General features: G+C 32.6%; 4 protein-coding genes and 2 non-coding genes across 6 annotated transcripts; 2 read left to right on the plus strand and 4 right to left on the minus strand.

Annotated features, from left to right (window-relative positions):
* Positions 1 to 2486: 2486 nt before the first annotated feature.
* TAR1 (tryptophan aminotransferase related 1) lies at positions 2487 to 4717 on the plus strand. Its single transcript, XM_028059002.2, has 5 exons — positions 2487 to 2686; positions 2800 to 3106; positions 3495 to 3778; positions 3854 to 4155; positions 4235 to 4717. The coding sequence occupies exons 1-5, from the start codon at positions 2610 to 2612 to the stop codon at positions 4423 to 4425; spliced, it is 1161 nt and encodes a 386-aa protein (XP_027914803.1). The 5' UTR covers positions 2487 to 2609; the 3' UTR covers positions 4426 to 4717.
* Positions 4718 to 6383: 1666 nt separating this feature from the next.
* Positions 6384 to 10765, minus strand: LOC114174228 (AP-1 complex subunit mu-2). The gene is made up of 11 exons (XM_028059023.2): positions 10532 to 10765; positions 10298 to 10444; positions 10145 to 10207; positions 9869 to 10045; positions 9690 to 9793; positions 8312 to 8419; positions 8089 to 8185; positions 7881 to 7978; positions 7615 to 7756; positions 7383 to 7505; positions 6384 to 6890 (listed from the first exon to the last, which is right to left on the minus strand). The coding sequence occupies exons 1-11, from the start codon at positions 10658 to 10660 to the stop codon at positions 6792 to 6794; spliced, it is 1287 nt and encodes a 428-aa protein (XP_027914824.1). The 5' UTR covers positions 10661 to 10765; the 3' UTR covers positions 6384 to 6791.
* A 2717-nt stretch (positions 10766 to 13482) lies between these two features.
* LOC114174747 (U2 spliceosomal RNA) lies at positions 13483 to 13676 on the minus strand. Its single transcript, XR_003602710.2, has one exon. It is a non-coding gene; the product is annotated as a U2 spliceosomal RNA (small nuclear RNA).
* Positions 13677 to 14308: 632 nt separating this feature from the next.
* On the minus strand, positions 14309 to 14502 carry LOC114174751 (U2 spliceosomal RNA). The gene has a single exon (XR_003602714.1). It is a non-coding gene; the product is annotated as a U2 spliceosomal RNA (small nuclear RNA).
* A 599-nt stretch (positions 14503 to 15101) lies between these two features.
* On the minus strand, positions 15102 to 18859 carry LOC114166173 (lysM domain receptor-like kinase 3). The gene is made up of 10 exons (XM_085668444.1): positions 18193 to 18859; positions 17885 to 18088; positions 17610 to 17749; positions 17438 to 17527; positions 17244 to 17349; positions 16973 to 17124; positions 16539 to 16636; positions 16246 to 16384; positions 15995 to 16093; positions 15102 to 15421 (listed from the first exon to the last, which is right to left on the minus strand). Exons 1-10 carry the CDS (start codon positions 18857 to 18859, stop codon positions 15257 to 15259), a joined length of 1860 nt encoding a protein of 619 aa, XP_085524570.1. The 3' UTR covers positions 15102 to 15256.
* Positions 18860 to 20670: 1811 nt separating this feature from the next.
* LOC114174316 (peroxidase 28-like) lies at positions 20671 to 22380 on the plus strand. The gene is made up of 2 exons (XM_028059143.2): positions 20671 to 21193; positions 21399 to 22380. The coding sequence occupies exons 1-2, from the start codon at positions 20780 to 20782 to the stop codon at positions 22176 to 22178; spliced, it is 1194 nt and encodes a 397-aa protein (XP_027914944.1). The 5' UTR covers positions 20671 to 20779; the 3' UTR covers positions 22179 to 22380.
* The last annotated feature ends 1043 nt before the right edge of the window (positions 22381 to 23423 follow it).

Consider the following 23423-nt stretch of genomic DNA (forward strand, 5'->3'; position numbering starts at 1 on the left):
TATATTCCTTAATTATTAAATTATTCAGGATTTAATTAATTTCAATTTTCTCAGAGGTCAAAGATGTGCTTAAAAGTGTTTTCATGTGAACTTCTGTAAAATTAATTCTATCTTAAAAAGAATAAAATTCTGATTAATTTTTAATTGTATAAAAAGTAAGAATTAATCTTTAAATAGGATAATCTAATGACAAAAAAATAAGGTTTAATCATCTTTATAACTAAATTAAAATAATAAATTAGATTTATAAACTTAACAAACAAAATAGTTGTTACACACTTAATTTAATCATATCATTTATTTGTCTTTACAAACAACTGTTTACTAAACAATGTCTGGAGTAGGGATTACGTATATGCACGTAAAATCTATAATAAATAATTAATATATTAATATATGTAGGTATTTATTATCGCAAATAATTGATATTTTAACATCAATTTATAAATGAATTAGATATGAATATCATATTATTATATATTATCTATAAAAGATTAATATTAAAGTATAATTTATGTTTTATTAAATAAAATTTAATTAAAATTTATTAATATTTTATTAGATTAAATTTTATTTATATTTAATTTTATATTTTTTTAATTTTAAAAATTTATTAAATATTTTTTTGTAAATATTTACGGGTAAAAAAAGTAATGAGTATATTTTAGTGAATTTTTTGTTGTTAAAGATCGAATTACGATTAAAGATTGTCAGTATGAGAACCAAACTATTATAATCCTTGATCCAAAAACTTGAGTCTTACAAAAGTGTGTAAGAACACTTAAATATTCCCTACAAAAAGAAGTTTAATTAAATAATTCACTTTTAACCTTATAAATAAAGTAAATGAGTTTACCAAACAAAAATTTCTTACTTTTTCATAATTATTCTTTTTATAAAAACAAAAAAATATTTCATTAAAATTAAGGTTTTTATGTTGTGAATACTATTAATATGAAAGTCTTATAATGTCCGAGGAATAATTGAAATATGTATAAATTAAATAAGTGTGATCAAAATATCCCTATTATTAATATTTTCTGTAAGAAATAAAAAATATTTATTTTCGTAAAAGCAAACCTTTCATGTGTTAAATTTCACCTTTAATTAGTAATTATTTTATTAGTTTCTTTACTTTAAATTGTAATTTACTTAATTTTAATTAAAATATATTTTTTCTCAGGACAAGAAAATATCTCATCAAAAACTAATTTTAATTATAAAAAGTTTTAGTAACCAATTTAAATATCAATCTACAAAATAAAAAATTATTAGTTATTAAAATTGTTGTTATTATAAATAAAAAAATTATAATTGGTCGTTAAATTGGTTACTAATTAATTAAAAATTAATGTAAGAATCAACTTATTTGGTAGAAAAACTTTAGTAACAAATATCTAGTGACCAATTTCCTTTAATAACTAAACTCTTCATAACTGAATGTAAAAAACCATTATAAAAACTAATTATAATTTTTTATTCATAATAGTTATTTTAGTAACTAATAAATTTTTATGCTGAAAAATATACAAAATAAAATTTTAAAATTATTGTTGAATATTTTTCCAATAAATTTTCGTCAAGATATATGAAAACAAATATTCATAAAGAAATTATTTGTGTGTGTACGTGGGTGTGAATAACTCAGAATATATTATAATCAATTAAATATTTTTTTGATATTGAGAAATTAAACTCATTAGATAAAAAAGTTGAAATAAAATTATTGTAAGCTTGAAAATTAGTAAATGCATATAGGGCCATTGCTTAGATATGACTTTCAATTTGTTTTTAGAGTGAAATTTCAAAGAAGTTGCAGATAGTCAAATCTGTGAATACATAATGTACGTGAAACCATTAATTAAATTTATTTATTTAATTAAAGATTTTTTAAAATATACTTGAAACCCTTAATTAAAATTCTTCATTTAATTAATTTTTTTTTTAAATATACGTGAAAACATTAATTAAATTTCTTTATTTAATTAAATAGTTTTTAAACTTTATTAAATAAACACATGAAAACATGAACTAGGTTGCTCAGTCAAACTGTTCAATTTGCTCCCAGATTGAATATTTCACGAAACTGTCAGCAAAGTTTTAATTAACATGCTCAGATACATACATAGAAAGACTATCTTAAAAAACCCAAAAAACTCAAAAAACATTAATTAAATTTCTTTAATTGATGATATAGAAATTCCCTTATAAAAACAATGACAAATTGACACATTTTATTTAAATAGGATTTATAAAATGCAACCAATAATTCCTTAAATGTAAAACTACATTAATTCACTATTTCATTTAAAACTTGTACAAATTAAAAATTAACAAGCTATTATCCAGTAAGCAGACAAAATATTAAATCCATTAGCTTATTAATTAATTGCACAAAAAATAAAATAAAATACAGTAAACCTTAAGATGCTTTTGAGTTAATCTTGTGTAATATTATAACAGATGAAGTTCAATTTCTCAGTGTATATATATATAACCACATACATACATGTGAGGCAACTCAGAACTCAAGAAAAAAAAAATCAAAGAGAGTATAATACTAAGAGAGTGGTTCTGATAAAAAGTAGAGGTATCTAACATCTGCAACAATGGTGGTCGCCACAGACAACTTCCCTTCATCCAATGGCAGAAGTATCTCCCCAAATACCATCATCGAACTGGAGAAGTATATATTCGCTCTTTCATTTCTGCAAAATCACAATCACTGTCATGCATATATTCTTCTTTGTGTCTGGAAATTGTTGTTGTGATGATGATGATTAATGTTATATATGACAGAGGTGATCCAGTGGTGTTGGAAAAATACTGGAGAAAGAGGAGTGAGGAATGCAGCATAGTGATAAGAGGATGGGAGATGATGAGTTACATTGGTGATGCGAAGAACAAGGTGTGTTGGTACATGTTGCCGGAAGTTGAGAGAAGCATCAGAAGGTTGCATCACGTGGTGGGAAATGCTGTCACCCATCACAGATACATTGTGGTGGGGACAGGAGCCACTCAACTCTTCCAAGCTTCTGTCTTTGCTCTCTCTCCTTCACACCCTTCTAAACCCATCAACGTTCTTGCTGCTGCACCATTCTACTCGGTCATTTTTTCTTCTTTATCTCTCTCTCACTGTCATTTTTTTTTTATCTGTCATCGAACACAAAGACACCAACAAGGAGGGTTTAGATCCATATGTTGTTACCTTGCACTTTATTTATTTATTTATTAATTTTTATTTTGCGAATTAGAATTATGAATGATGAAATTATTCTAACATGTTTTAAAATATTAAAATCAGTTTGGAAACATATACACGTAGACCCATGAAGATGTAGATTCCATTTTATATGCAAACATGGGTAACATGGGTGTCTGTCTGTTCGGCGTCCACCATTCTGAAAATCTGAGTTTGGTCAACCTCACACAACGTGAGTTTGTTTTAATTTTCCAAACGGTTGACTTGATCTGATAAAGAAAACGTTTTGCAGGAGTACCAAGATGAGATTAGTATTCTGCGTTCAGGGTTGTACCAGTGGGGTGGTGATGCTGCTTCGTATCAGAAAAACGAGCCTTACATAGAGGTCATAACCTCTCCAAATAACCCTGATGGGTTTATTCGAGGACCTGTGGTGAAATCTGAGGCTAAAGGGAAACTGATTCATGATCTTGCATATTACTGGCCACATTACACTCCCATCACTCACCAAGCTGACCATGATCTCATGCTCTTCACATTCTCCAAATGCACTGGTCATGCCGGTTCGCGTTTCGGGTGAGTTAATTCATCACACACTTTGTTATAATACAAGAAATTGCATGCTGAGTTTTGATTATGCTGTGAGTTAAGGTGGGCGCTGGTTAAGGACATTGAGGTAGCTAAGAAGATGACGAGGTATGTGCAGTTGAGCTCCATTGGAGTGTCAAAAGAAACTCAAACTCGGGTTGTGAAGATCCTTGAAGTGGTTTGTGATGGATACCAAAACTTCGGGTCCATGGAGTCTGAGCTCTTCTTTGAATACAGCAAACGCCTCTTGAGGGAGAGGTGGGAGAAACTGTGGGAGGTTATTGATGAATCCAAGGTTTTCTCAGTGGCCAAGTACTCAAAGGCCTTTTGCAACTTCACCAATGAATCATCTGAACCATCTCCTGGTACTTCATTCTCCCACTCTTAATATTCTTGTTTTGTGACTTTGTAATAACTTCATAATTAATGTTCTGTATGGTTCAGGTTTCTTATGGTTGAAGTGTGAGGAGGGTATAGAAGATTGTGAGAGTTATCTGGTGGAAAAACTGAAGATCCGTGGAAGAGGAGGGAAACGGTTTGGTGTTGATTCAAAGTATGCTAGAATCAGCATGATAGGAACAGATGATGATTTCAATGAATTCCTGAAAAGGGTGTCAAATGCGAAGAAGGAATGAGAAAAAGGTGTGAATTTCTGAATGAACAGAACAGATGGTTGGAACACTGTGATGTAGCAGTAGCTAGTTCAAGCACCGCCTTTCCACAATTTAGAATAATGTGTTGTTTTCTAGTGTACAATGTGTGATAAAGGATGAGTGCCGTAGGTATATGAATAAACCCACTCATATCAAGATCTATTAAACTTTTAAACTTTACCATAGAGTCTATTTATATAAATAAAATGCAGATCTTTATGTTAAATATTTAGTTTTCCTTTAAATATATTTTTGAATTTCTTACTTTGAGTTACATTTGTTTGTCATAAATTTCAAATTAATGTTTTTAATCTATAATTTTTTTTAAAAAAAGAGTAAGTTATGTAGTATGTAGTGGGGCTATTTGCAGCAAGATCGGCTTTGATAATGATGATAATCTCATGGATTAAGACATAAGAGAAACACGAAGCAAAAGTATTTTCATAATCATTATGGATCTAATGAAAGGGAACCATGTCTAGATCTCATAAATCACCGATTTGTCTAAATTTCGATATTTTATATAACGATAATCTTAACAACAAATGAGGTAAGTGGCCTCGATGACGAAACAGGAGACAACAGAACTTGATCATATTGAAAGCAATTACCGATTTAAAGTTAGCTTCACTTAACCCTTTTTAAGTTAAAACAAAGAAAAGTCAACTATTATAAAAGGAAAAAAAAAAGTAATGTAAGTAAACAAGTTAATTAATATTTAATTAGTATGTTAAATTAAAAAACAAAAATATTGGTTTCATAAGTGATAGCCACTTCTATACTGCTTAAAGTTTGAATATTACTTTAAAATAAAACGAAAAAAAATATTAGATAAAATGCAAAAATATTAAATAATCATATTTAAACTCAGACTCTATTTGATCTGGATTAGCAGACGATACATTATTTAATTTTTAATCATGCTTTGTTATCACTCAAAATAAACGTCCTCTTTGATCCAACGATCATAAAAATCAAATATTTAATTAAGACTAACAAAAATAAGGTAACTAACTAATAATATCATAAAATTAAATTTTATTTCAAAAGTACTTATAGAATTAAATAATATTATTCAATAAAATTACTTTTAATTCAAGAAATGAATTTTTAAGCAATAAATACGACAACATGCTTTTTGCGAAAGGAATGAATATTTCATTAATGAACTTCACAATAAATTAAAGGTATGAACACAAATCTGAAAGTAATAATATATGTCTTGCCATTAAAATAGAAAAAAATGCTATCAGTTATTTCCTGTTTAACATTTGAAAGTAATAATTAATTTGATTCATAACATTTCAAAATAAATTTCGTTTTTATATTTATTTATGTAAAATAATATGAACAAAGATTAACAAATTTTAGTATCTTTGAAAATTGAAAATTAAAAATTTCTTACTTGTAAGTTAAAATTTATCTTTAAATTTCAATCGTTGTCTTTCACCAAAAATTAAGATGACAAATCCCAAATCCCACTTACCCAGTGTATCATCTCGAGTGCAATTTGGTCTGTGGGTGGGTTCATATGATAAATTTGGATGTTTCGTATAAAATTATTGGTTTCTTTCTTTTATTTCGGAGTGGATGTTCCAAAGAGTAAATTTTACATTCTGAAAAAAATCATTCCGAATTATAACTTTTACATGCCAGAATAAAAGATTGCGAACCAAAAATTTCATTGGTGTTGTCCACAGAAGTTTTCTAGGAAACAATAAAGACTAGAGGGTTGGCTCTTGTTTCCGCAACTGTAATTGGAACCAATGTTTCTTTACTTAGCTTAATATCCAAATGAAATTATCTATATATTGCTTTTCTGCCATTGGCCTGCAATAAACTTTCTGAATGAATGGTTAAAAAAACGCCGTTTTTGTCCAGAAAGGGATATGGTATATATTAATAATACAAGAGAGGGTCAGACAGTGAATACAAAATAATGAGGGGGGAAATATTCAGTCTTCGTAATACAAAAAGCTAATAATTCTCTTACAAATAAATCAAACTGAAGACAGTGGGAAAAGATTGACAGATCGTAAATAAAAAGCAATAGAAGAAAAAAAATCAAGCATTTTCCCAACAAAAAAACAGATTTGAACAAAAAAACTTACAGAAGATACAGCCTTACACTTGCCAATTCCTGACTTGTAGTTATGAACTTTATGGACAAGGGGCAACTTGCGATCTGTTGCCAAAACAACTATCATGATGGGAGATATGATCACGCCAAATAAAATCTAACTAATTTCACTCTAGTTCCTCTCCCACCCACCAGTTTAAAACCATTAACCATGGAAGTTGACACGATTATTCGGTGAAATTCAAGCGCCAAAGAAAGATACAAGTTCTTAAATAAGCCGTAGTTCGTACTCTCCAGCCATAGTTATGTATCTCACCCATGGAAGAGCCTGATAACCACTTTTCTCAATAATCTTCAAATATCTAACCTATAAAACCAAAACATTTACATGTTGATTACCATCAAATCAAACCTTCAGTTAACTGAATAGCACCATCAAAACATGTGGGTATTTCTTCAAATTCACATGGATCAAACAAACAACTTTTCCAAACAATTTATCATGGTCAATGGAATAAAATTAAGTTTGGTAGTTTTTTATCCTTTCCAAATGTCAAGTTTTATTTGTTTATATTAATATTTTTTAAACATTTATTGTCAATTCTGAATTGTGAAAATAATATTAACTAAAACAAATTCATCAAGTTTACTGCAACCCTAAATCCATTGAAATAATCAAAATGTTAATACCCAAAATGGAGAGAAAAACAGATATAAGGGAAGAATAAATAAGGATTAGAATAAAAGGTCACATTCACTTAAATTTAATCAGAGATACTAACACATTAGATTTCCTAAGCCGAAAAATATAGTCTAGCTACATTCTGTATATAAGAAAACCAGATTTATGATGCAATACCTGTATGCCAGAAACCGTAAAGTATGGTATTTCAAATTTGACACTTATAGGGGCTTTTCTCTCAGGAGTTGCATCCTCATCTGTTATACTTGGAAGACGAAACTCAGCTCTCAACATATATTCCTGAAAGAATCAAGGAGGAAAACCAGATCCAATAAATCATGATCAAAATGAGGTACCAAAAGATGGGTGTTATTCAAGGATTCAATGCCTATTTCAAATAAACTCATACTTTGCCTCCAGGGAAGGATCTAATTTTCCAGATTAACGCATCCTTTTCAGGTGCATATGCTGCAGATCCCATTGAAGTTCGAACATTAGGATTTGTTGCATCAACAGGCACAGGCAACTCAATCTCCACGTTTGTGGCAGTGCTATAAAATAAACTCAATTAGTTGAGGCAGCAAAGACATTTGAGGCTCTAGAGATCTAAAACCTGATCTACCCATCTATCACCAGGGTAGGAAACGTAGCAAATATAAGAAGAAATCTCATTACCTCCGCTCCTTAAATTGACTCCTTGCTTTTACCATAATCTCAATCCGACTCTTTGAATGCTTTTCAACAGTTGCTTCCACCCAAATTAAAGGCTTAACCTGAAAAAAGTGATGATAGAATCATGAGACTTCAAAATGCTTTTATTCTCTCTTTCTCTGTTTACCTCTAAAAATAGAAACTTATGTCATGTCTAGAGAAAAAGATGAACCTGTGTACTGAGCCTGTATGTCATCAAATCAAACGACCCATCAGGTGGTATAAAGGAAATTGTTCTATCATTTTCAAATCGAGCCAAACGCACACACCTTCATAAAAGGCCAGATATAATTTGAGAACTAGCATCAAGAAGAAGAAACATGCTTAAAAAAGTTATACAAAATTTTAAGTCTAAATTATCAGTTTCTAAATACAAGGAAGTCTAGCATACGCACTGATGAAACTTGATATCTTCCAAGTCAATAGCCTTTCCTTTGGTTGTTCTACCTTGTGCCTCTAACAATACTCTATCATTTAAGCCAAGTTTGCACTCAGGCATACCACTGTATAAAATAGGCCATGAAAGGCACACTTGAGTCAGATAAATACACTAATATATAAGTCAGTTAGAATAACAGATACTTCAAGGTTAACACAGTCTACCAAATACTCTCAACTGTAAAACAAAAAGAAGAAAAAGGAAGTGAAACATGGATTCAGTGGTTGGACCAGTCTGTAATATATCTAACACAAATAAGTATGTTTAGCACGAGCTGTTAAAGAAAGCCTTTGGAGTAAGGTGTACCAAATGAAAAAAGCCAATTTTTCAAATTCCAGATAACAACCCGTAGTGGCTGGTCTAAAAAATTCTGTAGTGTGATAGCCACTATTTAGAAATTATTTGTATGGTTTATACAATGCATAGTATATGAATACATACTCTTAAAATGGTAAACATTACTCAAAATTAATTACATTCAATTCATAATTAACAGTAAAAAGTCATTGGTGTCAACAAAATATACAAGCAAATACCAACAAAAGTGAAATACAAGTTTCCTAGATAGGAATATTTAATTATCATCTTCTAATCCAAGTCTTTATCATTTTCACTGCTATTACAATTACAGAATTCTGTCATCTATATACAATTACATATATAAAATTAATTATTTAACATATATATAAAAAAAAAAAAAAATTAGAGCAGAGGTCATTCTACTATCTCACTTTTGGGGTCAGCCACTCTGCTATCCAGGATTGACTGCTATGGTTGAATTCATTTTTTGAAACTGAAATCCCATATACCCACCCTCCCACGAAAAACCCTAATGACGTTGTTTAGAGGACTTAGCACCAGCAATAATCCGGTGGTGGGCAGGCGTCACTCCTCACCACTATGCTGCTATTGCACACCACTTAAAGTGCTGATAAAGATATCTACAAGCCTGTGTAACCAGTACAAAGTAAAAAACAGAAAATAACAAACTGCACGTCCTCATAGCTAATTTCATTTGCATGCCTCAAAATTTACCTACACAGAAATCAAAGATAGTTTTAAGAAAAGATTCAACAAGGACTAAGTTTAGGCTTGGTCCTCTAATCCCTAATGTACCAACCACACACAAACATAGTATACCATACCCTGCACAAGTGAGCATACAGAACAACAATAAACAACTAAAACGGAAAACCAGAAAACTGAGGTCAACACATTAGAGTCCCTAAACCAACATAGTAGAATTTAAGTAAATCAATAAATAGTAGAAAGACCAGTTAGTTAAGAACCAATGTCAGAAAATCAGTAGATCTCAAGGAAAGTAGGAAGCCAACCTCAAATACGTTCTCATCTTCAACGCCCCAACAACGTCAGATCTAATTATTTGTCCATTGCTATTGACAAGTATATTAACATTCTCTACCACATCCAAGAAAACCTGAAAACGGAATCGCTTAGACCATAAAATTACAATTAAAAAAAGCTTCAGATTTTTCACTTTCGAAATGGCTACCTCATTTTTCTTATAGTTTATCCCTTCGCTGCGCCAAGACACAGCATTAGTCACAGCCATGGGAGGTCTCTGCGTAACTTCCATTCTATAAGCATCAGTCTTGATAAACTCACTAAGAATTTGCGCCTCAGTGTACTGAGGATAGCCAAAGTCCATAATCTCATCAAGTAGTTCATACTGCCAGCAAGACAACAAATCGAAAAGCACACAATTCAACCAATTCATTTCAAACTCGACGAAACAAGTAATTAAAACGCAAATTCATCGACATGTTACCACAACGACGAAGTTGTCCCTCAGCGATTCCTCTTCCAATTCTTCGAAGTAATGCTTAAACACCTGCCGCAAAAACACGGATCGATGATTATTCGCACAAACTAAATCGAGAAACTCTGGATTTCGAAAGGATTTAATAATAAGGAGGCGTACGTCGACGATTCGGTGCAGGAAGAAGAGGAGGCTGGCGGCATTGCAGTTCTGTCTGGTGGCTATCATGACGTAGACGTTGCTATGCTGAACGAACATGTAGGTCACGCCGTTGTCGAGCACGACCGGATCTTGAGACTGCGCATCGGCCTTCGATGAAAAGGAGAGGAGCTAGAGAGTGAGGATTCACTTTGCGAGAGTGAGTGGAAGAGAGAAGAGATGTGAAGCGGAAGGAACCTGTTTCTCGATGAGCTTGGTGAAGAAGCGTTCCGCGTCGACGGCGGAGACGTCGCCTCGGTAGTCGCGCCAGATGAGGACGCGGCCTTTGATGTCGAGGAGGAACAGAGCCGAGGCTGCCCCTGCCATTGCTTGCTGCTGCAGTGATCGGATCCTGGATTCCTATCAGATCAGCACCACCGTCAACAGAAAAAGGAGAAGAACAACAACAACAACATGAAAAACAAAGACTTCTATACGACGCCGTTGCCACAGTAATTATCCTTATTTATTTATTTCCATTCGGGGATGTAATTATTTTTCTTATTTTCGTTCTTGTGTTTCAAGCGACTGAGATTTACAAAATAATTAATTACGATCATTTTTGTTTATGCTTATCTGCTTTTGAGTTAGATTAATTACTTTTAACATTTACATATATTATGTTTAAATACCACGAAACTGCCAATAGTTGTAAGGAGTTGTGAACAAACACTTATATAGATAAATTTTCTTTTATGAAAATATGAAATGCGTTAATTTTTGAATTAAAGTTAACTTATATATGAATTAATTTATAAAAAACACATATCTTAAAATTTATAAATTAAAAATGTCATTTTTAAACTGTTATTAAAAATTAGATTTTATCTTTAAATTAAATATATACATAATTCTTAATGTTATATGAAAAATAACATAAAACATCCTCTCTGTTAAATAACACGTATGTAAAGAGTTTATGCAATAACATTTACCTATATTTAGTAGGAAACATGATTTTTATAAATTATAAAGATAAAATAAATATATATTTAATTTGGAAAGAAGATAAATTCATTTGTTATCATAAATATAATTCAGAAGATAAAAATAAGGGAAATAAAAATTTGAAAAAGTTATGTTAAATGATTTCTACAAATTTAAGTTATACATAAAATAATTCGAAAATATATGGAACATCTCATTTAATAGTGTTAAAGTCCTAAACAAAATATTATATAATGATAAAATAAAATAGATATTGGAAGACAAATATAAAGTATTAATACATTTATCCCAAAATAATTATAATAATATGAATATATACAAATCACACAGAGATGTCTAAAAGTTTTCTCAATACTAAACAAAACATAAACGGTCACTCCTAACACACCACAGCCTCACCACTAGTCATCAAAAGAGTATCTTCACTTGCATACTCTTTTGCTCACACAATCAAGTGATCATTGCAAAAGAGATAACCAGACATAAACACACAACAAAAACGGGGTAAGCCAACGTAAATAAAAAATATTCATAAAAATTCAAAATCATGTTACATGATAACACACCCAGGTATGCATATAAACATAGAAACAGTTGACACTAAACTCGATTATCCAGTACATGCATTTGACATAGGAATCACTGGTGGTGAGCACCTATGGTGGTTCCCAAACTATGCAGAGTTTGGCCTCAAGGGGTTATCATCCAACGAATCACAAGGTAAGTCCCTTTGGCGTCTAGGACCTGACCAAGTCCAATGACTGGGACCTCCTTCATCACGACATAACCTACTCTACTTGAGTGTGAGTAGTTATTAAATGAATGATACCTCCATATTGAATCCTTATGTCAATGCATACACTAAATACTTTCACATAGAATTTCTCCTTGAAATTTTTGCGACCACATTACATTTCATGCTTACATTTATATATTCATATCAGGCATCAAAAATATTCTAAACAATAATAAATAATTGCTAAAGTACACAAAATTTCACATGAAGGTGGTTGCTAGACTCTGATCCCTTCACTCGCTAAGCGAAAAGTGGACAAAATTTCACTCGACCAACGACTAGATGACTCGCCAAGCGAGTGAATCATTGGAACTCTCAAAGCTAAATTCCTCTGAAACTCGCTTAGCAAGACCATCCATTCGCTAGGTAAAAAGTGCACAAAAATCCACTCGACAAGCAACTGGATGGCTCGCCCAACGAGTAAATCATTAGAGCTTTCAAAGGTAAATTCTTCATCAACTCGCTTAGCAGGCTTAGGCTTGACCAACAACTACAAAGTCCACCAACTTACTGACTTTGGATTTGTTGTGCGAGTAGGTATTTGACCAACGACTCCTAAGTCGATAAGTCCCTGACTTTGGTTTTGCTTAGCAAATGAATTCTCGCTTAGTGACTCCCAAGTCATTAAGCCTCTAACTTTGGATTCGTTGAGCGAGCTCACCTTCAACTAGCGAGTTTGCATAATTCGAATAAGGTTCTGCCTACTTAGGTCTTTCCAATCCAATTTAAGCAACTCCTTAGTGATTACATATGCTCAATTCGTACCAAATTTCAATTTCACAACAAGCATCAGTACAAAGGAGTCTAAAAAACAATATCAACTTCATAATTGCTTTCTAACCATCAACATCAAAATCAACACCCAATTTTACTCATTAAGATTACATGCAACAACTCAATTTTCACAAGCAATCTCAGGAAATCATACCAATTCAACATTTGTACAAAACAAACATAGTCTAATTAGCTTCCTTTACTAGAAGATGACTCAAACAACTGAAGGAGTATCAAATCTTCCTTCTAACTACTAGAACGTACAACTCAATTTATGAACAACACATACACAATCATATACGAGCTATAGTTTCTCACATGCATGCACAAGGACAATTAACGGAAAAGAACGGATACCACCTTACTCAATTGAGAAAACTAATTGGATAAAATAAATTTTAAATTTTTAAAATTATGGATATGTTGCTCACAAGTCCCTAAGGGAGAGACCAATGTTCACAAAATTGGTACTCTAAAATCAGATCAAAACTTTAAAATAAACCAGGTCATTACAGAAATGCAAAAAAAATCTGAAAACAAACCAATTAAATAACTAAATCGATCAGAAACCAGACGAAATAATCGAGTTTAGAGCATCAGAAATAAGAACAAATAATTTAAACTGTTTTAGGTGGGATGCACCAGCCTTTGCATCAGTGCAAAACAAAGGCGATGCTTGAGAAACCAAGTAGCAAGCTACCTTGAAGGTTCTCTCCCTACAAAAATAAATTTAATATCGTGTGGACTAATAGCCCACATATCAGATATTAAACTGATAAGAACAGATACTACACTTGATCTTAGCCAAAAGGCCGAGAAAGGTATGCTTTGGAAATTGTAAGTGTTCAAATTTTATATCTCAAACTTCAGATACCTGTTACTGTTCTGACAAGTGTGGGACTCCATAAATTGAGTATGATGCTCCAAAATCATCACGTCAGTAACAGACTTTGCAATTTAGAGCAGCAATCGAGTTCATAAGCAACCATCTTACTTCTTCTCCAATGGCACTGGTTCATGCCTAATTAAGGCTTAACCAGTGAAGCCAAGAATCCAATTGTTGTCCATGTCTCTAAAATGTGATGTTGCAACCACAGAGGAGCTGTTTTCTTCATCATTATTTTTACTTCAACATTAAATTATGTTTGCTCAACAGAAGTCAGATCAAGATATGTCCACCTGTCAAAACCTCTAAATTCACCCAATGATTATAATAGAAAATTATGGATACCCAACTAAATGGAGAAGTGTAAATTGAAGACTAAACAACTATATATGCACCCGCAAAGGCTGTGCTGGAGAGATAACTACCCAGATACTCTAACAATCTTCTCCCTTATAAAGCAAATCCAGTAAATTAGATACTTATGAAACCCTTCAACCTAATAACATTAAATGATAAACTACTGAACCAGACAACCAAGAGAAATAAAACTACTGATATCAAACTGATTTGGGTGGGATGCACCCGGCCTTTGCAGAAGTGCAAAACAAAGGCGATGCTAGAGAACCAAGTAGCAAGCTACTTCGATGGTCCTCTCCCTTGAAAAATAAATTTAATATCGTGTGAACTAATAGTCCACATATCAGATATTAAACTGATAAGAACAGATACTACACTTGATCTTAGCCAAAAGGCCGAGAAAGGTATGATTTGAAAGCTTGAAGTGTTTAAATTTTATATCCCAACCTTCAACTGTTTGCCAGTATTCTGACAAGTGTGGGACTTCCTAACTTGAGTCTGATGCTTCCAACATCACTACCTAGTATCAAGCTTTAAAATTTAGATAGTCATGAAACTTGAAACTGCTTATAGTCAGAATATTTTTTCACTTGACATAACCAATCATGCTCATCATTTCCAATACTCAAGTAAAAGAATATTTATCTTATTATAACTATCAAACTTATTCATCAATAAATAGCAAATATTATGTTGACTGTATGGGTATTTTAAGTAAAACTAAAAAAATGTCTTTCATTGACATGAACTTGTAGAATTCCACATATTTTATATATTTCTTTTTCTAAAATCTTAAAGTCAATAATAAAGTCTCAAACTTTGATGATGATAGGATTCAACAAAAAAAGGAAAAAAGTAGTGTTTGTAAATTGTTTATATAACTCAATGGCGATCCCCTAGAGTCAGTGGTCTAGACTAGGCGCTGGGGAAAAACGTTAGTTACGTGTTTGAATTTATTTTCAGCATAAAATAGTTAGCAATAACAATATTTTGATACATGAATACATTAAGAAGTCTATAATCTTGTACTAAAAATGTGTACGTATATATACAGCAGAGCATAAACTCCAAATGGTAGCAGCATGAGATTTGATGAGTGCAAGAAAGAGAAGCATTAGAGTAGAATTGTGAAGTAAGAAAAGAAAAGAAAAGAAAAGGGTGTTCATCTTCCATCAAGAACCCCACTGAAGACTTGGCTGTCTCCACCTAATGATGCTTCCCATTCTGTGGATGACATAACAATCTGAGACAATGCCACAACTATCTCCCTCATCACAGGCCTGTCGTTTGGATCTTCGCACAAACACCAATGAGCTACTTCTGCCATCTGCAAAGGGAAATGTTCCAAATAACAAAATTATGAGGTCATAATAATATCAGAATGAGGAAAGCAACAATGTTAAGCTATCCCCTACAATATCCCTAAAGACACACAATAACTATGTTAAAGAAGTGATCATTAACTTTCTTCGAACACAAAATATTCTTTGAACCAAAGAACCTCATCCTTAGTTCTTCTTACCCATCTTGCTTTTAAATGACATTTGTTTTTTTTAGGTGATTAAGAAACTCATTTGTCTGCTTGTTTTCACCCCTTGTTTAGTTATCTATGAAGTTTTAGTCAAAGAAAATGTATTCTAATTTATGATAAGCTTACTAATAAAATCCCTATTAAAGCATAAACTTTTCATTGGTGCTCTTGACTTCTTATAGTGAAAAGTTTTGGTTACAGGTCCTTGCGAGTGAAGCTGATATCCTCAATTACTACTTTACTGTCTCTGAAAAAACAAATATCTGTCAAAACTAATTTTTTTTATTTATATTTCCATTGAGTCCACATAGAGATATTAAATTAAAGTAGAGTATGTGAATGAAGATAGGAACTTGAGGTAAATCTAACCCTGTAGACATCTTCCATTGGATAGCTATGCTGAAGATTCCCATCTATGGCATCTGCTAAAACATTCTCTGGGTATTTGTTTTTGAAGATTTGGCTAACCTGAATGTGATGAAAAGAAGGATCATCATTCTTCCTTTTAAATAATAATAGTAATAATAATAAATGTTTGAGTATTAAGTCAAGATTTCTCTGAATAAATTCTATTTCTCTCCCATCTCTTCTTAATTTTCTGAGAAACGAGTTTGACTTACAACTGTAACAAGTGATTTCATATTGTTGGGTTGTTGGTTGTCACGAAATAGTGCACGTTTTCCTGTTATCAACTCTGACAGAACCACCCCAAATGCAAATACATCTGTTTTTATAGTCACTTGAAGCTCCTTAACAGATCTTAAAGGAGCAAAAAAGCAATCAAGTCAGAATAAAATCAAGTGGTGTGTAATTTTTGTTTACTTGGGTTTAAGTATATAATGATAGCAAGAAAATTGATTGAGTTGAATACCCCAAGAGAGTGTAGTTTATGATCTGAAAGCACAAAACCTACTCTGGTGGAAGGTAGCCCGGTGTTCCAACAAGCCTTGTGGCTATGAATTCTTCATCATTGGTTCGTTCTACCAGCTTTGCAAGTCCAAAATCTGCTACCTACGTACAAAACCCCAAGTTAGCGGATTGATTTTGAACTAAGTATAGAGACTTTGGTTCAAAGTTTTCTCAACTCAGCTTTACAAAGGAATAAAATAAAGTCATCCCCAGCAATTTCTTACAAGACATGTTAAATTCAAAGGGACAAGTACAATGTTTTAAAACCTATGTTGTTTTGTTAAACTACAGTGTTATAACATGTTTATCATATGATGACATGAATAGCAGATTCAGTTTACTTTGTGTATTAAAATGTTTTGATAACTAGTCCCAATTTTCTTTCGGTGGTGGCAATTTTAGACAGAGAAGAAGGGAGCAAAACAAAGTAAGATTTACCTTTGCTCTAAGCTTCTCATCAAGGAGAATATTGCAAGTCTTTATATCACGATGCACATATCGAGCTTTCGTGTAATCATGTATATATTCAAGACCTTTTGCTGCATCCAATGCAATTTGAACCCTAGCACACCAAGAAAGAGGCTGGTGACCTGTCCCGATACAATGGTAAAATTAAGTTATATTACTTAATTTGATCCGTGGTAATCATACTCTTTTACCAAATGGATTAATCTTTTGAAAAGATTTATGATTTTGGCATCTGATATACCTTTCAGTAATGGATCATGAAGGTGCTTACTGAGAGATCCATTTGGAACATACTCGTACACCAAATAAAGGTGGTCATCTCCGCTGGCATATCCCAACAACTCCACCTGAAACAATGATTATCTATAGTATAATCAAACAACAACATATCTTAAAGATAATGCCAAAGCTCTCTTCATTAGAGACATTACTTACAATGTTAATGTGATGGATCTTACACAAGGCCTTGAGTTCTGCATAGAATTCTTTGGATTTATTAGACCTCATCTTCTTTACAGCAACCTCCTGAAGTTAAAACAGCTATCAATCATTCTCCATTTATCAATCAGCACATGAAAATATGCTTCAATGTCTTTGGTTTTCATACCTTCTCCTCTAACATTCCGAAATACACACTCCCGTATCCACCTACTCCAATCTTTCGTGTTTCGTCGAAGTTATTCGTAGCATCTTCAATCTCCTCTAGAGCATAAATTACTGGTCTTTCTGATTCAAATGGAGTTGCATCTTCGGCCATATTTAACATGAATAAGCAAAAGACCTTCTTAGTCTCCTTGTAGAGATATTAGGAAATTACTGAAATAAACTTAGTATTTTGGAAAATGAGTTGTTTTTGCTTCCAAAAATTTATTTTCAAGTTACCTTCTATATGTTCTGCATGAAAATCTCGGTTCTTTATGGAAATAGTTCTATTTCCAATTGATCTTTTAGACACTATATTTGGATCATTTTTTGCGGCTACACTGGCCCTGGATCTCCTAAGAACGACAACGAGAATGATCAAAGTAATAGTTGAAAAGAATGTCACACCCGCTAAGATGCCAATGATTATATAGTGTTTCTTCTCTGCAAACAAGGGAAAGCCATGCTAAGATTTTGCAGCGCGAGCCAATAAAAATATGGAAAAATCATATGAAACATAGAAGGGATTGAAGAAGAGGAATCATCACCTTTTCCTTTGGAAGGCAAACCATTGAGTTCCCTTGGAACATACAGCACCCAATTAATATCTATGAATGAAGGGTTCTGAACCAGAACTTCGTTCATACTCACCATGTCATCTAAGGTAGCATTTAGCAGTGTAGCGATTGATATGGGTGTATCATTCCGCTGAACTGTATACGTGACAACAATTTGGGAGTCACTTTTTTTTGAACACCCACAAGGAAGATGTATTGCCAAGTCCTCATTTGGGTCCACTTCTGTGTTAATAGACCAGGCTTGGCCACTGTAAACAACGTTGTTAATCTCCACAGAAGAGTCATTAGGCTTCACCTTGTAGGTTGTATCATAGAAATATCCGCCAAGGTCATCATCATTAGTGTTATTGCAGGAACAAGGCACTGTTACAAGGTAATCTTTCTTTGTGCCACGCATTATAGGTTTGATTTGGGAGGGATGAACGGAGTAAAAGTTGGCTAAGTCATCTGCGTTGTGATTGTAACTTATGTGGTAGAGTGAGGCATTGCATGTGCTGATCATAGAGGAGCATCTGAAGGGTTCCAAGTAAGTTGTTTTGAGAGAAGCTTGGAAGGAAAACACAGCTACACTTACACAAGAAGTAGCAAGAAGAGGAATGAGAAGAGAAAGAAGAGAAGACATGGTTTGTGGGATCATGAAACTTGTTTGAAAGGGAAGAGAGATAGGAAAGCAATAATGGGCTGGTTAGTTTCCTAGTGCATCCGTTGCATTGCACTTGTCATCATGTGGTTGTTGCTTCTTGATTTCAAGAACTAGAAACGTTCTCCACTTAGCATGATTTTACAAAATGTGATGATGGTGATGATTATTATTATAGAATTATTTGGTTCCAATCGTAAGGATGGAGCATACATATTTGTGGGATCTCCGACGGCAATAGTGGACTCGAATAGAAAACAAAAGCCATAGACAAGTTCCACACCGAATAAAAAAGCCATGGTGCCATCACAAGTCACACTCTACCTCTAGTTTAATGCCACTTGAATCACGAGCGGCAAAAATTACTTTATGTTATCTGAGTTTTCGTTTTATCCACACGTTAGTCGTTTTCAGTTGAAGTATACTAACTTGGATTTTAAAGAAATAAGTGTGAAAGAATCTAATTATTTGTCATAAGGGTTTATGTCATCTTCGGAATTAACTCCCCAACCTTTTTAAGTTTTTTTTTTCATATTAAAATTTGAGAACTAACTTTATTTGAATAGTAAGAATTATTTTCTAGTTCTATATGTAAATAGATTTTTAAGTTTACCACTATCCTCTAGAAATACATTCATTTATTTTCAAATTTAAGTTTTATGCATATGAATAATTAAATCACAAATCTAAGTTGGATGGATCAACATAATGATTGTTATACATTAAGAAGACCATCCTATAATTATTTTTATTCTCATTACATTAAAAAATAATAATGACAATCACATTAAACAAGTAATTAGCCTGTAATAAGCGTAGTAAGTCTCTACAAATAGGTGAAAAAAATTCATCTTTGGGTGAGTTAAAGTGAAAGGTTTTAATAACTAATAGTCTCATGGTAAAATAACTAATATCTAGAATAAACCTGTTAATAATAACATAATTCATAAACAGAAATTGAACTATAAAACTCCATAAATCGGATTAAATCAATGGGTCATTGGATGTTAGATGATCCAAAGATTCACAATATCTAAAAGTTTAATATTAATAAAAATTGTATACAATAAATAAATGGATCCTTTAATAATCTTATAAAGTTATTTTTTTAATATGTACGAAGTCCTTGAGCTTGAATCTGAAATTAGAATTGTTTTTACTTTCAATTTTGATATTATTTTCATTTTTATCCTTAAAAATCACTTGATCTGTGTGTTAAATGAAGTTTCAGAATGACATTTTAGTTGAAACATGTCCAGAAGGATAAATAATTCAAACATCTTCAAATATCTTTTGACACAAATTTTTTTCTGTAATAGGATTAGAAGAATTATATTTATTAATTTTCAAAATTAAAGTAACAAATTATATGAAAGTTTGAGAGAGAGATGTGAATTTTAATTTGATGTCAAATTTTATAAACTAGAAATCTATTTCACTTTTTTTTTTTTTAGGTAAAGAGAATTTCTTTAGGTGCAGGAAGAAAAGCCCTCTTGTCTTTGAATTTCGGCCGAATAACTGCTGACAATCATCAACGAAACCCATTTTTTTCTAACACGGGTGGCAGACTTTTTGTTCGGTGAACAGCTATCTTCTCGCGCCAACCTTAAACCAAAACAAGTAAGGGAGAAAAGAGAGGTTGTGAAAGTTCATTGACTTTTGGCCTAATTAGTTTCCCTTCCAATAGTAATGAAAGAAACAATGACAATGTTCCAACTATATATAGAAACACAAAAATCTATAATTAATTTGCCACCTTTCTTATTCTCTCTGCAATCAAAATTTCTCCATTGGGTCATGCCTATTTGAACCAAAAACCATAATTAACAGAAAACAAGGAAACACCTGTCCTTAATAACAACCTCAGACCACAAACGCACTTTGTTGGGTTATAAAGGGACCAAATATTTGTTTGCTATGAGTGCCATTGAACCTACATTGAGTTTTTCTCAGCACCGGAAAATGGCACGGATCTTCCTTACCACTCTTTCTCTGCTGCTCCTGCTCCTTGCTCCTTCCGTGGCTGGTCAAGCATACACACCGGTATCTTCTTATGAATCTCAGGTTCCATTTCTGGGCCGCCATGAAGATTCCAACACTAAACTAACCGGTGATTCACCCGAGGAAAGAAAAAAGTTCGATGATCGAACACGCTACACAATACCTCAAAATGCTTACCACTCTCCCAACAAACTCATTGAAGGATACTACGACAAAACTTGCCCCGATGCAGAAAAAATGGTCGCCACAGGGTTCCGCCAGATCGTTAGGCTCAACCCAGGCGCAATCGGTCACATCATTCGCCTTCAGTTCCATGATTGCTTCGTCAATGTAAGCATTTCCAAACCTTCTCTTTCTTCTCTCTAAGTCAATCTTGTTATAACCAAACTACCAGAAACATATAACATACACATTTTACAGAAAAAGTAAATTAATAGTGAAATGAAATCAGTCAAGGTGATGACAGTAAAATAGTTTATATAGTTTTCCAATGACATAGTGATGAGTTTCTAACCGAAGTTGGGATTGAACAAAGGGATGCGATGGATCGATTTTGTTAGATTTTACACCATCGGGTGACATGGTTGAGAAAAGTTCAATGTTCAATGGTCTGCTCCTGAAAGGGTCAGACATAATTGATGACATAAAGACAAGGCTGGAGAAGAAGTGTCCTGGAATCGTGTCATGTGCCGACGTATTGGCATTTACCACGAACGAAGCAATGACAATGGCGGGTTTACCTGCTCGGAGGCCCCTTGGTGGACGCAGAGACTCCATTGTTTCCCTTGCAAGCATTGTGGAAGCCGACAATCTTCCTATGTCAGATTGGAACATCGACCAAATGATGGAACTGTTTGGCAGGAAAGGGTTCAACATAGAAGAAATGGTGGTGATGATTGGTGCACATTCTGTCGGCATTGCTCATTGCGACTTCTTCATGCAGAGGGCCTTAAACTTCAATGGCACTGGAATCCCTGACCCTACCCTGGGTGTGGAGGCGATTGAGGAAATCAGAAAAGCATGTCCTGACGCTGGCACGGCCCTGTTTAGGAACCCCCCTGTGAACTTCGATGCCACACCAACTGTTCTTGATAACCTCTTCTTCAAGGACATGGTGGAGAAAAGGAGAAGTTTGCTCATCACCGATTCTCATCTGCTTGAAGATCCCAGAACTAGACCAATCGTCGAACAGATGGCAGGTGACCCTACCTTGTTCCCCAGAAGGTTTGCTGAGGTCATGATCAAGCTCACTTCTTTGAATGTGCTCACAGGGACTGAAGGGGAGGTCAGAAAGATCTGTAGGTCCACCAATTAAACTTCCCATCAATCAAATTACTGTAACTAAACCATCATCATCATTAACTAAATTTCTTATTCTTTAATTCTTTTTTTTTTTTCTTTCCCTTCTGGGGCATTTTCCTGATATCCACAATCATGGTGCCTCATTCCGAGGTTCCATTCATTTCGACTTTCTGTCATGTATTCATGGCCAACTAACTGTTATTGATTTTTTCTTATGTATTTCTGTCATCTGTTCATGGCCTAGTAACTGTTATTTTACTGTTTTGTTAATAACGATTTATCTATCATTCAACAATAAACTTATCTTCAATTAGATGAACGAAGAAGTATGAATAATCATTCAGAACTTTTAGTTGCAAAAATTGTGTAAAATTGCAAAAATGGTTACGTTGATACGGTTAAAAAATATTTGAAATAAAGAGAATCGAAGTGTATAAAAGAAATTGAATTATTTTTTATGTATTATTATTTGAACTAAATTATATACTCATTTATGGTATTAGAAAATGTACTTTACCGACTTATATTTGGGTTTTCTTAATTACATTGACATATTATGTACAAATTTATTAATAATAGAAATAGGTTCATTTATTTTACAATTTTTTTTTGTATATATTAGTTAAAGATTGTGTGCTTATACATTGTGAGGAAGAAACTTCTTTTTTATTCTCATTATATGCAAAAATGAAAATTTGTCACCAACTAAGCTATTAGTCTATAATTAGTGAGCTCATGTGAAAATAGAGCCAAGAAAAAAAAAACTGAGGTCAAAGTTCATTCTGAAATGAATTAAAGTCGAATTTTGTTGTTCTCATTAGATATTCTCTGTGCACTTAAGGGTGGAACAAACTATGTTTTGGAAAAAATGTCTTTGACCTAGTATTGTGAAAGTTGACATGATCATTGATCCGTGGAGGAAATGAATCAGTGGTCAAATTGTTATTTACCCTATATATTATTATAAGATTTAAATTAATGCATTATTAGTACATTAATGATTATAATTTCCTTATATTATTATTATTATAATTATGTACATACAATATACACATAATAAATTGCTTATTTAAAAAACTATTTTTAATAAAATCGATAAACAGTGAATAACTCTATCTTTTTGGTAAACATGTTTTTTTATATGTAGGTTATAACATACTTGACAAATAAGTATATTATTTTAATGTTATAAAATATTTAATATAATTATAAATAATAATAATAATAATAACAATAATGCTAGTAAAAATATTTATTT

This window comes from Vigna unguiculata, chromosome 2 (genome assembly GCF_037176805.1).
Source record: "Vigna unguiculata cultivar grain cowpea cultivar isolate G323 ecotype 2 chromosome 2, ASM3717680v1, whole genome shotgun sequence".
NCBI lineage: Eukaryota > Viridiplantae > Streptophyta > Magnoliopsida > Fabales > Fabaceae > Vigna > Vigna unguiculata.

Bases quoted from the DNA above. Each gene is read 5' to 3' on its own strand.
- LOC114174316 (XM_028059143.2), top strand. From the start codon at position 20,780: ATGAGTGCCATTGAACCTACATTGAGTTTTTCTCAGCACCGGAAAATG. The intron at 21,194-21,398 runs GTAAGCATTTCC...GATTGAACAAAG, and splicing joins TCCATGATTGCTTCGTCAAT to GGATGCGATGGATCGATTTT.
- TAR1 (XM_028059002.2), top strand. From the start codon at position 2,610: ATGGTGGTCGCCACAGACAACTTCCCTTCATCCAATGGCAGAAGTATC. The intron at 2,687-2,799 runs GTATATATTCGC...TATATATGACAG, and splicing joins ACCATCATCGAACTGGAGAA to AGGTGATCCAGTGGTGTTGG. The intron at 3,107-3,494 runs GTCATTTTTTCT...AACGTTTTGCAG, and splicing joins CTGCTGCACCATTCTACTCG to GAGTACCAAGATGAGATTAG.
- LOC114174228 (XM_028059023.2), bottom strand. From the start codon at position 10,660: ATGGCAGGGGCAGCCTCGGCTCTGTTCCTCCTCGACATCAAAGGCCGC. The intron at 10,046-10,144 runs GTAACATGTCGA...TCTTGCTGGCAG, and splicing joins GGGACAACTTCGTCGTTGTG to TATGAACTACTTGATGAGAT. The intron at 7,757-7,880 runs GTAATGAGATTT...TTTATTTTATAG, and splicing joins AGTCAATTTAAGGAGCGGAG to CACTGCCACAAACGTGGAGA.
- LOC114166173 (XM_085668444.1), bottom strand. From the start codon at position 18,859: ATGATCCCACAAACCATGTCTTCTCTTCTTTCTCTTCTCATTCCTCTT. The intron at 17,528-17,609 runs GTATGAAAACCA...TTTTAACTTCAG, and splicing joins TCGGAATGTTAGAGGAGAAG to GAGGTTGCTGTAAAGAAGAT. The intron at 15,422-15,994 runs GTTAGATTTACC...TTCCCTTTGCAG, and splicing joins CAATGGAAGATGTCTACAGG to ATGGCAGAAGTAGCTCATTG.